General features: G+C 39.1%; 1 protein-coding gene and 1 long non-coding RNA gene across 3 annotated transcripts in view; one reads left to right on the top strand and one right to left on the bottom strand.

Annotated features, from left to right (window-relative positions):
- CPQ (carboxypeptidase Q) overlaps nt 1-14,205 on the top strand; it is a 147,659-nt gene extending 133,454 nt beyond the window's left edge. For both annotated transcript variants that reach the window (XM_064648164.1, XM_064648144.1), the window contains one exon: nt 13,701-14,205. In XM_064648164.1, coding sequence (XP_064504234.1) covers nt 13,701-13,861 — 161 coding nt within the window. In that variant the 3' untranslated portion in view covers nt 13,862-14,205. The remainder of the gene's footprint in view (nt 1-13,700) is intronic.
- LOC135411061 (uncharacterized) lies at nt 2,225-3,097 on the bottom strand. Its single transcript, XR_010428975.1, has 2 exons — nt 2,756-3,097; nt 2,225-2,355 (listed from the first exon to the last, which is right to left on the bottom strand). It is a non-coding gene; the product is annotated as an uncharacterized LOC135411061 (long non-coding RNA).
- Nucleotides 14,206-17,951: the final 3,746 nt, after the last annotated feature.

The raw sequence follows: 17,951 nt of genomic DNA, 5'->3' as shown, positions 1-17,951 counted from the left end.
CAAAATGGAAAGGCCAGCTTTTCCTAGCTCTGCCTTTCATTGTCTGCCTATCTTATGGATTCCAGGAAGCTGCAGTTTTTGCATCATGTATCACTACAACAAGACAATTATTACTTTAATCAAAGGAAACAAGCCTTTATACTGTACAAGCTACTCTCTGGACTCTGATGCAGACACGAACCAGGCTAGTTCCAGTTTTTATCAGACTGTCCCCTTCATGCCTTAAGGTGGAAGCCACCAACAAAACTATTATAATCTCTGGAAAGAAAAATGAAAAGTACATGAGATATATCTATATACATATATAAACAGCACTGTTATATTATAGAGAATAACAATTCACCTTTTATAATGTAACCAGAGGATCAGAGCATCAGCACTAACCAGCTTTAAGACACACTTCTCTGGGCAACATGTAATTGAATGGAGAAAATTAGCACCACAAGATGTTTCGAAGACCAGGATCAAACCTAAATTTAATAAGGATGGAATACTGCATGGGAGAAAGGTCCAGCAAGGGCTATCCAACACAGTGGATAGCCAAGTTCCAACAAGTTCCTGCTCAGAAAGTCCTTAATCTGTTGATGACTGGACAGGTGTACTGAAGGAAGAGGCCTTGTTTCTCCCATTCTTTCTCACAACATTGGCTGCTACCAGAGAGGGGGAACAGGCTGGCTGAATCTTTGGGTTTTTCCCCAGTTCAGCTGGTTTTCTGTTCTAAGTAGTGCCAGTCTGCATCATCTAAATAATACTAGATGATCCAGGTAACCAGGCTCACAGTATGTTACAGTCAGTGGCCTTTTAGATGCAGAAATGTTCTGAGTTATTTAAAGTGTTAGATGTAAATTATGATGCAGTCTTTCCTTTGAGCCTTTGTATAATATAAATCCAGTGCCCTCGTCCTGCAGCCAGGTGCCTGCGGCCTCCCACTGCAGTGCTTGGCTCAAGCTGAAAGGCGGTGTAAGGCAGATGGGAAGGGAAATGGGAGAGGGGAGGTAAAGTGGCTGGGGTAGAGCTGTGTGGGGCCTTAGACTTTCAGCTTTCTAGAATAACTACTCTCAAACAAAAGCATCTTTTAGTTGGTTTTCAGATTTAAGCCAGAGATAAGCAGGAAGTATTAATGATACCAATTACTGTTATTGACTCCCTGCATATTTTTTCTGTTCTATGCTTTAAAAATGCTAACTGAATCTTTAGACGGAAGAGATTGCAGCAGCAGCTCTTCATTTCCAAATTAGAGACTCTGAGATAAGCTGAATGGATCTGAAATATATTTTAAAAAATAAAGGTTGTTAACTAACTGTCTTTTCATTCCTATTTCAGAGCAGAAGGAAGGGCTGGTGCATGTGCTATGGGTGTCACTTTAAAGAAGTCTTTAGATAAATACTGCTGAAGGCTGGGCAGTTGTGGTTTTTGTTGCACTCAGGTGTTAACTGGTGCATCTCGCAACCTGAATCAGGCCCTTGTATTCATAGCAGCCGCTGGAGAAAGAGGCAGCAGTCTGGTAGGCTACTGTATGCACAGTCTGTGCTGGTTTCAAGCAAATCATAGTGCATTCTCTTTTTGTTGTCTCTGCTCAAAGGTTGCAGAAATAGATAGCCACTGATATAGCCAAAATGCCTCATTTTGGCAAAGCCTAGATTAATTCTTGAGGGGTTTTATTTCCCCATACAGAAGGACTATGGAGGTTCCTAAGCTATTTGCACAGAACTGCTACTGCCAGCCTTGAAATTGATATTAGTGCTCCAGCCACCATTACTCTTGAGCTTGTAACCAAGAACATGAAGGAGATTGGGCCTGACAGGGCAGCTCTCGCTCTCTTGCTGTGCTGCAGTGTGAGAACACCAGGCTGAGCATGTCAGGGCTTCGACACTCCACTGCAGCAGGTTGTTTTCTTGGCCTGAACAATTTTAGCCCTTCTGCTAAAAGCCCTTCTGACTTTTAGCTAAGAAGCAGATTTCATTGTGCAGCTAAAACTAATTGACAAATTTTAGACATCTTAATTTTGAGAACAGCCCAAATCATATACATCTTTAATTTTAAATCCTCAAGATATGCTAACTGGGAAGCATTGAGGAAACTTAGTTAGTCTACCTGCCTCTTTCTGTTGATCCAGATTACTATGTACTTTTCTTGTCCACCAACACCTAGCTTTTAGGGCAAATGTTCATATGCAGTCATCATCAAAAGCATGTGCATTGGATGCTATTGAAGCCTCTAAGTCTCTGCATTTATGTCTTTTATTTCAGGATGCTTGGGGGAAAGAAGAAATCTTCACACAGTTAAAAATGTCATTTGCTTTCTCTTTTCCATGTAGCTCTTCTCTTTCACTCGGACAAGTAACTGCCAGGAAATCTGTTAATGGTAAAATGATTTTGAGACATGGTGCTCTGTTTTTGAGAGCATTATCTTGGATTAAAAACTTTTTCACTCAGTATACTGAACCCAGTCACAATTTCACTATCCCTTAGCCCGAGTAATGACTTAAAGTTTTTAATTACAGAGCAAGAGGACTGTGTGTGGTCCCTGGGGCCTGAGCTAAGAGAGTGCTAAGAAACACTCCTGTAATACTTTAACAGGCATGAGAGCTCCTGCCTGCTGAGACAGCTCTCTGCCTCTGTGGAAATGGGCAGGATCACTGCTTTACCCGTGTCTTGGGTCAGTCCTCCCCAGCCAACCCTCCCTTGGCTTCACCTCCCTGAGCTTTGCAAGTCATGGCTTGGACCTCAACCCCAGCCCTCATTACACATCTTACCTGTGCAAAAGCTTTTGCCTCCCCATTTTAGGTGTAGAGCATCCTTTCTGCAGGGAAAAAAAAAACTGAGCAGAATTGAATCTATGTTCTCATCATGGATAGCATTATTCCATGCCTTTTGCTGCTTTTTTTCAGATCATTCTCTTTTTCTTCTTGATTTGCAGTGCATTTCAAATTCATTGAGATAGGGAAAAGTGTGATTGCTCTTCCACTGTTTCAAGGAGTGAATATTTGGCCGCTCCATTTGCTAAAATAGAGAGCAGTAAAGACACTCTGGGTGCCTCATCTAATTCCAGATAAGCCTTGGGCTCTCGATACACAGCACAAGAATCTAATTATTGAAGTAATTATTATTGCCTTCTCTGCTACACTGCATTTTTTCAAAACCTTTGGAGTCACGGTGCTGGACCCTGCTGGCAGTGGTGGGACATAATGGCAGTCTGTCAGCTTTGAAATAATTTGTCTGTGCTTACCTGGAATGAGTTACTTATTTAAAATCTCACTTGTCTATTTTTTGACCCTGAAAAGAATATGTGACAGGGGAAGTATTCCTTTCTTCACTCAGTGCATTCTAATTTCTATGGCTGCATTTCTGAAAAGGTAGTGCCTTTTCTTCACCTCCTCTGAAGAATCTGATAATAGCTAATGCTAAGGTTGGACTACTCAGGACTAATGAGACCTACTAGTTTTTCTTCTTTTGTGTCAGTCCTTGTAGGAGTGGGAAATGGAAACTATTCAACCAATCATGCACAACTATTTTGCAATGATGGACCTTAAAGAGAGAAAAATCGTCCTCTCTTTTTTTGCTATCATGTGCCTGTCAATTTTAAGGTGAGGATGTAAAAGTGAAGTGAGGATGTAAAAGTAAAATAAGTATTGGCCAGAGTATAAAAATTTTTCATTCAGATGTTATTTTTAGGTAACACTTTAAATTCCAGTTTGACTGAGTATTCGTTGCAGTCCTTTGAATTTATAGCGTGCCATTCTACTTAGCAAGTGCACATTTGGCTCCTGAAAGGTTTTAAATTATGTGTGGGTTGTTATACCTCTGTGTTTATATTTATGAATCTAATGTGTAAAAAAAGTCTTCAATTTATGCATTTGAAAGGAACTAATAGTCTAATGGGATTCCAGTTATGAATACTTGCATTTGGGGAGCATGTCTTTCCCCTGTGAAAGGCAAGCCTAGCAATGCAGAGATTAAGATTTTTTTTTTAAGGTATGTATTCTAGCTTCTCTCTATAAAAATAGTTTTAATCATTTGGTAATGATCTTACTCTAGGCTACTAGCAATTATCATCACTGGCTCTTTTTCCCCCTTTGCATTTGTCTATAGGTGATGTTTGAATATAGCACCATAAACAGCTTTGCAGGAGCATACTTGTGCTTGATTTCTTTGACTAAATCCAAATTGAAATTACTTTAATGTATACAGCTGTAAACACTGCTTTAAGTTTTAGAATGGGCACAATGTATAAGAAGGATGGTAGGGAGTATTTAAACTAATAGAGGCTTATTTACTTTGTATTGTGTAGAATCTGGTCACTGTTATCAAATATTTGCATTTGTTACATCGTGTGAAATGTGCCTTTTGTAGCTGCCTATCACTTTTCTGTAAAAGTATATAATTTAAAATGGGACCTTGCACATTTTTATTCACAAGTGATGAAAACATATATTGATCCTTGATTTGTGCAAAATTGATTGTGATGGAGATAATCAGAATTTTCTGGAGGAGGATTTTCAAAGCTGCAGTCAACAGCTCGGCACTCATGGCAGCTGGACCCACTGATGCCTTGTTCTGCTTCTGTTAAGTTTCACCCAGACAGTCTTTGCTTTCCACATTTTAAATGGGGCCTTCAACCATATAGATTTAATTTGAAAAAAACAAAAAAACCCTCAAATTTATAAGAAAACAGCATGATCTGTGTGTAGTAAAACAATGCAGTAAGCCTGTGTTTAAGGCAAATGCTATTCACATTTACTGGTGGGACTGAAGACCTTTCACTGAAAGCAAACAGGTTAAACTTTCAACTTAAAATTAATTGTCAGCTTCTCTTAGTGTTCTTTCTGAGCTTATATGACTTTTGTTTCACTCCTAATATATTTGCATTTTGACAAGTCACTCACTGTGTTTGCACTGTGGCAAAGTAGCTATCACAGCAACTCAAATTTACAGGTTGGAAGAACTATACTAGTTAGGGACACTGCTTTATTTGCTTTGCCTTCTTCTAGGATTAGTTCTGCTCTGTGGATTAGCCAGTGCTCACATAAAAGTAGTGATACACCGCAGAGTCAGAGCAGGTATGAGAAATTTCTCTTACTTCCCTCCTTTAAAGGACAGAAATACTTTCATTTCCCCTTTTCTTTTCCTAATGAAGCCCAAGGTAATTTCATGAAACATTAAAACAGAGAAAGATTCTGAGATTATGAACAACTGTGTTGCAGCAGGTGTCTTCACTGTACCTTAATTATTTTTATCTTTTTTTTGGTTAAAGTGTGTTGTTTCTTTGCAGTTTTGCTGACAAAAAATATGCAATTTGTTTTTTAAAACATTGAATAGTTTTCATTCCTGCTGCTTTGTGTTTGTCACCCATTGGACAACATGATCTGTAGACTAGACCAGGAAGGCTTTGTGGTTCTCTGAACCCTACCCCTAACCCTAATGGTGGCTGAGGCTCAGGTACCCAGCACCATGAGTGGCCCAGCTGAGAAAGGTGTGGCACTTAGTGCCATGGTCTGGTTGATAAGGTGGTGTGAGGTCATAGATTGGACTCGATGATCTCAGAGGTCTTTTTCAACCTGGTTGCTTCTGTGAGAAGTATTTTCCTTCTTCAGAGTAATACCTGATTAAAAGAAGGTAGAAATAAGTTGTCGGTCTTGATAATAGAGAAAGGCTTTAGGCTGCCCAGCCACCTTTTTTTCTTTTTGGCACTTTGGATGTTCAGAAAACTGGATGTTAGCTGCAAAGGAAGTGAACATCAAGAACAGCAAGTTGACAGCATTTTCTGATGACTACTTCAAATATTTCATGTCAATACTGAAGCTGACCCTGAAAATGTGACAGTAATCTCATAGCAGAAAATGCCTAAACAATGCAACAGCCAGTGACATTTTTGTGTCAATAAAAGCCGAGTGATGCAGTATAGGAGCTATACATACACAGCAACAGGATCCATGTTATTTTCAAAGAGAATGTTCTGAGAATCTCTGTGGATAATTGTCTGAAATTGTCAAGTCAATACCCAGGGATGGTAAAAAGCACAGTTTCATACAGCTGGGGAAGGAAGAAAGGGAGAAAAAACCAGAAAGCATCCATAGGTATGCCACACTCACATCTTGAGTCCATTCACATGCTGGTGTTTGCAGGCAGTATTGAGCTTTTCATCTCAGGTACAGTGAAATGCAATTAGAAAAGGGAGCGGAGACACCAGAAGCCTCTATCCTCAGAGATATTGACTAGTTTCTGCATGAGGAGGGCTATTCAGCTTGGGAAAAAGCTGCCGAGTTAGGTGTGATAAAGGTGTATTAAGCCATTAATGGTATGAAGGTGAATGAAAAAAGAGAGGGTGCTACTACTACAGCTCCTAAAGTAAGAACTGTAGTGTGCCCACACGAAATGCTCAGGCGTACCATGCATCGCCACAGGGAGCTGTGGGCAGAGGTGTAAATAGATTCAAAAATGGGATTAGTAGGCCTGTGAAGAATCTCTCCATCCCAGGTAGTAAGCCTGCGAGTGGGTCATGTTTGGGCAGCACTAGCTAGGGAGACTTGCCCTTTTCTCTTTTTTAAAAGAAAGAGCCTTGCTGTTTGAAGACAGAGGTTGGATGAGTGGAAGAAGAACTTCCAGTGCCTTTTACTGTTGAAGCTTTATCTGGGGGCTTTGTGTGTTTTTTTCCAGTCAAGGGCTGTTTAGGATATTATTTTAGAGTTTAGTCAACTGTGCTCTATGGAGTAGAACTGCTTCCTTCCCTGAGACCTCATTTCACAGGATTTCATGCGAGTTCAGATTGGATCCCCAGCTGTCCCTGGTCCTCTGCTGCAATAAGTGAAAGGTTAATGCATTGCAAAAGTAACTGTGATAATTCTGAGCTGTAATTTAGCCTGTTTAGTGTATCCAGAGGATAAATTCTCAAATGCATTAAGCAAAACAAGAAATAATGCATTCTTCATATTGTCTCCCTTACACTGCAGTCCCATTTAATTAGCTACTGAAACAACTGACTGAAAGCTTTCCCTCTGTCTTGGTGTTTGAATCATGAATTTTAAAGGCTTTTGAGAGAGTGACTCAGGAGGTGAAACAGCAGGGCTTCTGATGTTATTTATAAGCTCTGTACTGGAAACTACTTCAGTGTCTGTAGCTATGAAACTCAAGCAACATAGCCTGTAATTTCATCATTTGAGACTAAGTGACAGAAGAACTAATGCTGTCAGCGCCCCACTAAACAGCATTAGCATTCTCCATTGCCTCTACTTATTCAAAAAATGGATAATGAAATAATTGGCATTGAAGCCAGCTGTCAGCTACAGGTTATCCCACAAAAGAAGAGGTTAATATAAGCACCAAAATACATGCAATAGATGCCTGCAGTAATTGGGTTTTCATTACAGTAACAGTTCTGCAGACTGCAATTCAGTGAGGGCAGCACAAAACATCTATGCAACACCTAGCACAAGCAGCCAAACACTCCACGGGGCTTGCAGCAACAGGAATGCTGTAGCATGGATAGAGCCTTCCAGCCAGCCCATCCTAAACACAAATACTACTGGACTAGGTTTAGTCCCTGACCACTTGGGATTTATGACTTTGCTGGGTTTTAGAAAAATACGAAATGAAAATAAAAACTAGAATAAGAAATTGTGTTCCTGATCCTATCATTCATCTGTTTGTCCTTTGGTAGGTCTTTGACATATATCCTTTGAAAGGAAAAGTCATGTGTCGTCCCATGTCTGCCCTGAAGTTTTGACCTTCATCAGACCTTGTCAAAATGTGTGGGACAGCAATGCTCCAGTTATGAGAAGGGGCAGGCTATTGATTCTGTTACTGTATGGACATATATGTACCCCCATACTGTTGTCTCATAGGGAGTGTAGGAACACAAAGCTGAGTTAGCACTCTGCTGTGAGGAGGAGAATGCTCTTAACTTCACTATTTATGCTTCCCTGGTATACATAGCAGTTTTTAACTGTATGGAAGATTGTGATATGTCCCTTTGAATCTTTTTTTTGCTATTTCTAAGTACTTGATGTAAAGGAAAAGGACATATGCATTTCATCAAGTCTTGCTTTATTTTTAAAGCATTGTAGTTTATTAGTACATTCCTGAATAGTTTCATTGACATTAAAAAGGTCTGAGATTGGAATAAACTTGATAATGAAATAAAAGAGTTTTTCTTGTTTCTTAAAGAAAAAACAGGAAACAAAAGCAATCTTTATTAGATAGGAAAAAAGGAATCTGTCTTTTATAGCCAGGAAAATCTCTACAGAAATAAAAATAAGGTTCCAGATCAGGCATTTGTGTTGACATCTTACTACAAGCAGTACCTTTGATAGTGCACAGGTTTGTCTTGACAGAGAGATGAAACTCGAACACAGACATGATTGGAAGATGCAAGAGAGGCACATGTGTTATCTCACAACACCTTTCTTTTATTTTTGTAAACTTTTGGAGACATTGAGCAAAATATCCCTTGTTAAGGCGTTTCCAGCTTTGCTGTTAGTAGGTAGTACAGCTTGCTCAATGGGGTACTGGCCTCAGCTCAGATGTCTGGCATCTATTCCTTTTTCAGCTGCTGTGAGAAAATGAATGTGTCATTTCATCTCTGCATGCCTCTTTCATCCTTCAGTCCCTCTTGTCTGTTTAGAGTGTATGTGCTTCTGAGCTGGAGTCATTTCTATTTGGAGAGGTAGATATACTGTGCAAAATAGGGTCAGGTCCTCTAGGGACTACTGTAAAAGGAAACCTGGAAAAGTTATATGCTTTTTTATACATCATTAGCATATTAACTTCACTGGATATGGCAACGTACATGTAGAGGTCAGTATCCCAAATATCTAACTGTAATACTGAATGCCCAAGAGAGGTATCCCCAAACAGTGGGAATTTTCCCATTGTATCTGAAAGATTCATGGAATAGGTGAAGTTCAACTTTACTTGAAGCAAAGACAATTGGGAAGCTATTGATAGGGCTCTATGGGAAACATGTACTGACTTCAAGACTCACATTTGGCTTCCTTTGGCAATTCAGTGCTATTTGGGATATAAAAAGAAGAGAAATGAAATGTAGAGAGAAGTGTAATGCAAAACATTTTAAGCTGAAAAGTTATTCTGGAGTTACTGCATGATTTCCCCCTTGAACATATTTGTGTTTTATGGAAGCTGTCTTTGTAATCATCCTGATAATCAGTAACTGGTTTTCCAGTCAGTGTTCTCACAAATGACAATAATTTAAATGCTTAAATATCTGGCACTAGAGTTCTGTTCTAATGCTGACTTATCACAGCAGTGCTTATGAAGGCGGTAGCACTTGATGGAGATTGACAAGAAGCAGTGGTCATCATTGACCTGCTCATCATTCATTTTGTAGGTCATTTAATCTTTTTCCTCAATAGTAGCATTTCATCTTCTTAAGGTGGCAAGAAAAAGTTGAGTCAAACAGTTTATTAACATGTGAAGAATTGGTGTTTAATGTGAATGTGTTGTAAGGCAAGTCAGTATCCTCATCATTGGCTAATTAATGTTCACATTCTGCATTTCATGCTGAGACTAGAAGCTAGAAGGAATGGACTGCTTTTCAGAATTCCTACGTGTGTGTGTGTGTGTATTTTCATCATGATACTCTTATGCAGCTGATTACTAAAAATATATTGTCAGTATCCATTACCAAAACAGCTGCTTTTACCTACCTTATGCATCAAACCATGTATGAAATAGTTGGTTATACAGAGACTCATGAAGTGAGTTCAAGAGACAAATGAACTTGAGTCGAAGATTTTGTTTATGCTGTGTCAATTCTAAGAGATGTCTGAAAGAGCCAAGGAAATGGCACATGGGTTAGAATTCCACAGAACAGTTGAGGTTGGCAGGCAGCCCTTGAGCTCTCTGGGCAATGTGTCCCAGTGTTTGAGCTTAGGGGATCACCAGTGGCACTAAATAGCTGCCGATAGGTGAAAGTACTGCGCTAAACTAGGTAACTAAACTGTACTAAAGAGGGGTTTCTGCTACCTTGTAATGGTACTGTGAATTATCCATGTATTATTTCATTGAAGCTGTAAATTATTAATTATTTTCAGTTTCTAATTTCCATCATTTTTGATGCATTCAAATAATAAGTATGGCATTTTTGGCAGCAGTTTTTAACATTCCCTATTTTCATGCCACAACACCTACTACATCCAGCTAGAAGCAGTTTCTCACTGATTTCCTTCTTGGCTGGCATTGTTCCTCATGTGATTTGCATCACTGTAAATGTGAACAGACTGAAAAAGGACAATTAAAGAGGGTTGTTTGGCAAACATCTCTTTTTTTCTTTATGGGTGCTCTGCAAACAAGAAAAAAGTGCATAAAATGTGACAGTGTAGCACTGAGCCCTTCTCTTTCTTTTTCTGTTTGGTGTTGGTTCCACCTGGAAATCAGAATTAGATATGCAGTACATACCTACATAACACATCCCAGCTGAGGACTTTTAAGTACTTAATTAAAGCTTTCAGACACTTGTATGGCTGCATGCTGTCTCCTTTCTAGGTGGCTAGCATGGACATGGGTGAATAATTGATAGGTCTATGAACCACGGATACTCATCTGTTTTACTTGACAGGTAGCTTATATAGCTGGCAAAAATGAGCCCCCATTTGTTACTGAATGTTGTTCTTGAGAGAAATGTTACATAATAACAACAACAAAAAACGCATAACAAACAGATCAATTTTAGGTGAAATAACAAAATAGGTAGCAAGTGAAGTTTTAAAGATTGTATCTAGGGGAATTTTCCCAGATTCTTTCAAGTTTCCAGACATGGCATGTTTGACTTTCAGGCAGATTTCCTTTGAGAAGGCTTAATAATTCAGTGGCTATCAAGGATGTGTTACAGTCAGCAAGCTGATGTTCTTTGAAACCTCACTGTTTGAAGCACTGTGCCCCCACCTTCTGGGGGTGGCCGATGTGCTCATAGCATTGCTTCTTCTGTTAGACTTTAAGAAAAGGGGCTGTAGGTTCCCATGGACTTTATTGAGGTAACCCAACATGACTGCAGTCCGAAGAGCCCCACAGAACTTCCCTCTTCACAATCATCTGCAAGGGTTGACCTCAGTCCTGGATACATTTACTGATGAAAGGGCACTATTCAGTATCTTGCTGCAGCCTGGTGACCTCTGGACTCGTAAATGTCTCCAGGCAGCTAACATCAATGTGGAGGAGTCTCAGGTTTGAAGCAGCAGGAGACATGAAAATTGCTTGCAGTCATTTCTGTGCCCCAGGGTGTTTCATGTCTAGAGGCTTGCATGAGGCCCTCGACTGTGAACTGTTCTTGTGCTCAAAACCAAGAACATGGATTTTCATTTTTGTTTCTAATTACATAGGATAAAACTGCTTTCTCAGGGTCTTTTCCTTAGTCTCCCAAGACGTTTACAGGTCACTGATTTCAATGCTAGCCCATGACATGAAAGAGATAGCATGGCCAGTTTGAGAACGTTTCTGTCTACTCACACATTCTGATGTGTCACAGTAATTTCTTGATATCAAAGTCTATAATTTTCTGATTTATAAAATCAATTTAGAGAAAAAAAAATCTTTTTCAGCATTTCAGGGGATTAAACATGACAAAGCAAAGAGTGTTTGTTCCTGTTCCTTTCACAGGGATAGAGCACTACTCTGTAAATCCATAGTTACTGTGATGAGTAAAATTTGTCCTACGACAAATTCCAGGCAACCAGTTTTTGTCTTCTGTCTTACAGAAATTTTCAAAAACTGTAATGAGTTTGCCTCAGTGGCTTAATTTGTAATGTGTCTTTATTGCAGAAGTCTGTCGGTTAAAGAATTTATCATTGTTCAATCCTTTTATGGTTGCATATATTTAAAAGGATTTAGAATCAAATTTTAAAAGTGAATATGAGTTGGCATAAATTCAATGTGAAAATTATTGGAACATAATTCAGCACCTGTAACCTATCCAGTGACTTCTGCGGGATTGCATTGCTTCAAGTCAGTAGCAAACAAGTCATTTAAGAACAAGAGCCTCTTAAAACAAAATCAGTCACAATAACATATAACCATATGCTACACCATTTGGTCTTTCTGCTTATCATCTCTCTTATGAAGGAATCTTCATCTTGTATGGATTTATAAAATGCATTAACTTTCTATTCCTTTTCTCTAAAATAGCAGTGAAATGAGCAATCCAAGTCAGTCTCCATTACAGCAATAAAAACATGCCTGTTAACCACAGGGAGAGCTGGACTCTGTTCTGAATGACTATATGAGTGATCAAAAGATATGTATTATAGGAATGTACAGTTGTGCTGTGGGAAATTTTGCTTTCATTCTCTTCAAAGGCTTCAGGCATCTCAGAAAAATCGAAACAGTAAGTCTTATGAGCACACATGAGTTTATCAAAGCCCTCATCATCTGATACTGATTTCCACTGCATGTAAATAAATGCATGAATAATTAATTTAATTCATCATTATTATGAAACAATCCTGGGTTTTTTTCCTCCTTACTTGGCATAGTAGGAGTAGCTTCAGTCTGTGTTTCCTCCTGCAGCCCGTGGCTCATACTTGTGAATTCACATCAGTGGATGTTCTCTGGGTTTGATGACCAAGCAAGGAACAGGTCCTGTTATGCTAGATGGGTCCTACCCTGGGAGCTGTACAGCTCCGAGCCCTTGTCAGTGAGCAGGCCAAGGGAATCAGTGCAAAGGAACTGCAAGCAGTGAATTAGTGTGGTGGGGGGAAAATATCACATTTACTTATTTTCAAAATGTGTGGAATTCTGTTAATGATGGAATGGTTGTTGAGATTACAACAAAGCAGATTGAGGGTGATAAAACCAGAGAAAAGGCAGAGATAATGAACTGAGAAGGAAGGAATTTCAAGGGAACAGGAGGGTTGGAGAGGGTCAGTAGGGACTGGACCAGGCAGACAATGGCCAGGGTGAAAATTCTCTGCCAGTGTTTCTGCTGTGGGTCCCAGTGGGGTGGCAGCTTCTCCAACTCATCTTGGCTTTGGTCTGCCTTGAGTGATGCCTTGCAAGCATTATTTGTGCTCCCTGAGCCCAGCTGGCTTGGGTAGTAGTAGTTCTTTCCCTGCCCATGTGCTCCTAGAGGGAATCAGTTGTTCCTGAATGGGAGGAACTGTGGTTTCACCCAACTTGCTTCTACCCCAGCTGATGAGGACTCGTGACTGTGAGAGGAATGTAGTCTTGGGCTCTCTGAGTTATCCCACGTTATCTGCAAAATTGCTCTGAAACAGCACATCCTTGTGATGAACAAGGGCTCAAAAGCAGAAGCAAACTCCAAAGTGTTCCCGAACACAAATAACAGCAAGCAAAGGATTCATAACTCAGTAGTAACTCATCATCAGAGCAGTGGGATAGAGAACAGGGGAAGCGCTGCCATGGGGTTACAGTAGGGATTTTCCTGCTTGGATTCTGCTAGTTTCAGAGGAAAATGGATGCATACTGTTGCTGAGGAAACGAGTCTCCCAGGGGAAGGTTGGCTTTTCCCTGGTGTGAATTTTTGCTGCCTCATGATCACTCGAGTCAATTAACCCAAAACGTACAAACTGCACGTGCCATGGCTCTGTACAGTTATTATATTTTGAATATATATGAATTTTATACAGTTGCATGTGGATTTAATAATAAACAGCCCAGGAACAGATTCAAGTTTATATTCTTCTTTAAATATTTGTATTCCTATAATGGAACTTTGCCCATTTCTATCTGTAGGTGCCAGCTTGCATAATGACATCAGTAAATACTTCTGGTTTCATCATTCTCAAGGGGACATGATGACAGTTCAGGATCCAAACCAGATGAATCTCTGTGCTGCTGTTTGGACTGTTGTCTCCTATGTAATTGCTGACATGGAGGAGATGTTGCCAAGGTAATAAAACAGCAAGAAAGAAGATTTCTGTTCTTCAATAAAGATTGTAAGTCCACTAATGCATGTGGACTACAGCTATGCTAAATTCTGCTTTTAACCTTGATTTTGTGCTTCATTATTGTATCTGTTTTCCTCAAAGTACATGCTTTTTTACATATAATTGTTTCTTTTTGCTGTTTTGATCTCTTCCATTTGTGATTTTCACTTAAAATGTATTCTTTTAAGTCCTTCTTAAATTTCAAATGGAGGTAGGATACCTCTTTGACAATGATATAATAAACATTTGTATGCACAGTGATCCCATGCAGCAGGAAAAGTGCACCAAATAAATTTGTTTCATCAGAATAATTAATGTATTGAGTTACTGTACACGTTTACTTGTTTTGTTTCTGTCTTTCATTCTGTGCATTGGAATGAAGCACTATTAACCAATCAACCCTTTCTTTTTACTGTTTTAAGGTAATACTGTAGTTTCTAGAAGTTTTCAGGTTATAGGACAAATTAATCTTGTCTGTTTTAATGGTAATATGTGGTAGAGTGGTCAAATAGTAGTGAAAATGCTAAAATAATTGGGCTTTTAATGATTTCATTCAGCTCTGCTGTTAGATGTTACTAAAGGTTCATGTAAGACTTAGATAAACCAGGACACAGAGGATAGGAAGCCAACCAGAGGACTCTTATTTCTCCCATCTTTTTTTGGCCACCTCCCTGTGGAAAGCCACGTGTGTCCTTTTCCGTCCCATGGCAGACTCGCCATAGTGACAAGCAGAGAATTTCATATGGCACTTTTTCTCTGAAATGCCATGATGTTTCAGAAACAGCATCACAGCTGTGATTTGTGACCTTCAGTACCTGCCAGCTGATATCCAACAAAATGTAAGAGCAGATTTTGGTTCAGAGTCCTGAAGCCCTTCCCAGCTGCCCCTCCCTTGTGGGGATGGCCTTTCCGGCTGGAAGCTGGGTGAGAGGATGCTCATGCATATTCATTTTGATGAAGGAATTCATCTGGGAATTTGATTCTTATATACTTTGTTGGTTTAGGGGGGGTTGTTTGTTTGTTTGTTTGTTTTTTCCTCAGAGATTATGAATATTCAGGTGAGTTTTAGGTATATCTGTAGAGAAGATATAATTGGTCTTGGGGAATATTTTAAGATGTATGATTTCTGCTCATTTCTTTGTGACGTGATTCTTACTTGTGCTTTTAAATTTTACGACAAGCAGACTCACTGATGTGAATAACTGCTGCAATATAATCGACACCAAACAACTAACGTAACAAACAACGTGGTGTATTAAACCAAATGGCAGGCAGTCCCTGGTGCTGTTAATCAGTTCTGCTGTTGAGCAATAGCTGAGTGATGAGCAATTCATTGCTATAGAATTCATAATCATGATATCTGTTTACCACAATAATAGCTGTTTTCCATCAAATTTATAAACTATTTCAGTTTTCCTTCCAAATAATTTCAGGAGCATAAAAGATGGCTGGAGATATGCTGCTCTATCTTTTTTTAAAGAAACAATGTTGAAATAAATAAAGTTAGCAAAGACTTCCTCTGCCTTCCAGGCATGATGCCTACGCTTTTTTTTCTGACTTGCTTGACAAGGGCATAGTTGGTGGTACTCATCATGGACAGCTCCTCAACTGTCTCCAAATCCAACCTTTTGACCTTCACAGAATATTACTGACTGTTTCCTGAACTGCGTTTCTTATTGTTTTCCCTCAAGGTATGTGACTTTGTGCATCAGAGATTCAGAAGGGTATTCCATGAAGTTACCTATTTTGTTCCAAATCTTAACCTATGCTCGCTTGGAAATGGTGTTAATTTGTGTTTTTCCCCATTGCCTCAAGTTAAACGGAGAATCTCTGTAGTCAAGAATACTCCTCTGCAGAGGAGAAGAGTGCAAGGGTGCACATGGCACCACAGCACATCCCAAGGTGTGCTGTTGGATCCTAAGTAAGAAAATTAACTGTACCCCAGCCAAAAGCAGCACAACTGTGTAAGACAGACCAAAAAAATTAAGACCACGGTGCCCCTGAAGAAAATATAAACCTTTGCATTAGCTTCAGATACACAGTTCCAGAGAGAAGCTTTGCAGAGAGGTTTTAGAAAAAAATGTTCAAAAATCAAAATTGCCGTCTTATTTTTATAGAAATAGTGAAATTGAAAATATTTTGGTTCTTAAATTGAAAAACAATTATTTTTTACATGTAAAACCAGATTTCATTAAAATAAAACACCATCTCATTGATTTACCTTTTTTTCTTTCTGATCGGTATTAGTTCTCAAACCTAAAAGTTCATCTGTTCATAGTGCTCTCCTGATAATCTGCCCGTTCAGATGTCTCTCAAAAATTTCCATAAACACAGACACGCTAATAAATTTTTTTTCTTTCCTAGTGGGATTTTGTACTGTCTGTGCAAGAGCTTATCTTTACCTCTGCTCAGTGAAGCAATTATGCTGTTTCAGTTGGTATCCATTAAACATGTATTGATCGGTCAATTTGCAATTGATGTGCCATTATCTTTGAGAATCTTTCTCAACTTTAATTGACAAAGGAATAGCTGAGGATATTATTTATATCACAATTATTGTGAGGGTCACCTGACATAAATCTTTTCATAAGTGCTTTTCATAAGTAATTTGACAACATTCTAAGTCAAAGGGATCACGTATGCATTTCCCTCAAATAAACATTTGCTTTTTTGCCTGCAAAGATCTGTGAGCTGAGAGCTGAAAAAACAGCAGTAGTATTTAAATATATGTCACGAATTTAAATTTCAAATAATCATTTTCCTCAAGGTATTACAAATCTCTTGCATCTGCTGAGAAGGGAGGCCCCTGGGTAACCTTCCTTTCAGCTACAACTCAAAGGTTTGAGACATAGCTACAAAGGGAAGAGGCCAATACATAATTCATTTACCTGACTAGACTATAGCACAAATGCTGATGAAAAGTCTGTTTTCAATATTGCATAATATAATGTAAGTAATTTGCCAGTAATAAAAGAAGAATTGCAGGATAGGTGCTTTTGTCCTTCATTGTGCCAAGACATTATTGAAGTTTCACTGTCTCTGAATGATTCAGTTCTATGTGTTCTCACAAGATTTTTAGCTCCCTTAAAATAATTAAAAACAAAGGAGTTGAAGCAGTGCTGCTGCTCTTGCTCTGCAAACATCCTTGGCTGTGTGTGTTTAGTTAGTATGCTTCCCCCATAACCGTTTGAGACACTTCCATTTACCATAAGTAAATATCAAACTGATCTTGATATCTATATCTGTCTCATGAAATATACATACCATCTAAATGTGCCCAAATGATTAATTTACTGCTGCGTAATGATTAGCATAAAAATCTCATCACTGCACAGGATAAAAATGTTGCCACTAATTGCTGGTTGGAGTGAACAATGTTTTCTGCATAGAAGTTAATGATGCATGCATCACAGCTCTTGAATTGGAAAGCTCAAGACTTTCTGGAAGAGAAGCTTTTTTTCCCCTTCTTTCCTACTAAATGATAGGAGACCCTGATAAGAGAAAGGAATATTTTAACTGACACTCCATGTAATCTTCTGTCTACTGCAAATGCATGGAAGCACTGTCCATCCGTCCACTGTAGTCTTCCATGGTCTTTACTTCTGGAAACTCTAGCCTTTTTGCACAAAGGTATGGCCAGCTCTGGGCCTGGGATTTGTAGTTACAGGTGTTTGGTAAGTACATTGTGCTAGCACCCGATTAAGGTTTTTAGATGCCTCTCTTCTTAATAATCGTGTTTGCCCCTGGAGGAGGGCCCTCGAAGACAGTCCTATATCCAACTCTCTGCTTAGCTTGCAGTTTGTTTTCATTTCAGGACAGATCAACTTGCTTTAGTTTATGTTATTCAGGGGTTTTTTGATCTTTCACTCTCTTTCCCAGCACCTGTACCATGACTTGAATGTTAGGAATGACTAGCCAACTGAAAAAAAATCTATGTATTTTGTGTCTTCGGGCTCAGGAACTGCAAGATGCAATTGAGATGACTCTGAAGAGCAATGCATAAGCACATGGGAGAGAGCTCCATCAGGGCCACTACTTGCCATTATCACTGACTTAT

Source organism: Pseudopipra pipra, chromosome 1 (assembly GCF_036250125.1).
Source record: "Pseudopipra pipra isolate bDixPip1 chromosome 1, bDixPip1.hap1, whole genome shotgun sequence".
Taxonomy (NCBI): Eukaryota; Metazoa; Chordata; class Aves; order Passeriformes; family Pipridae; genus Pseudopipra; species Pseudopipra pipra.
This window is presented reverse-complemented; position numbering and strand designations above follow the sequence as displayed.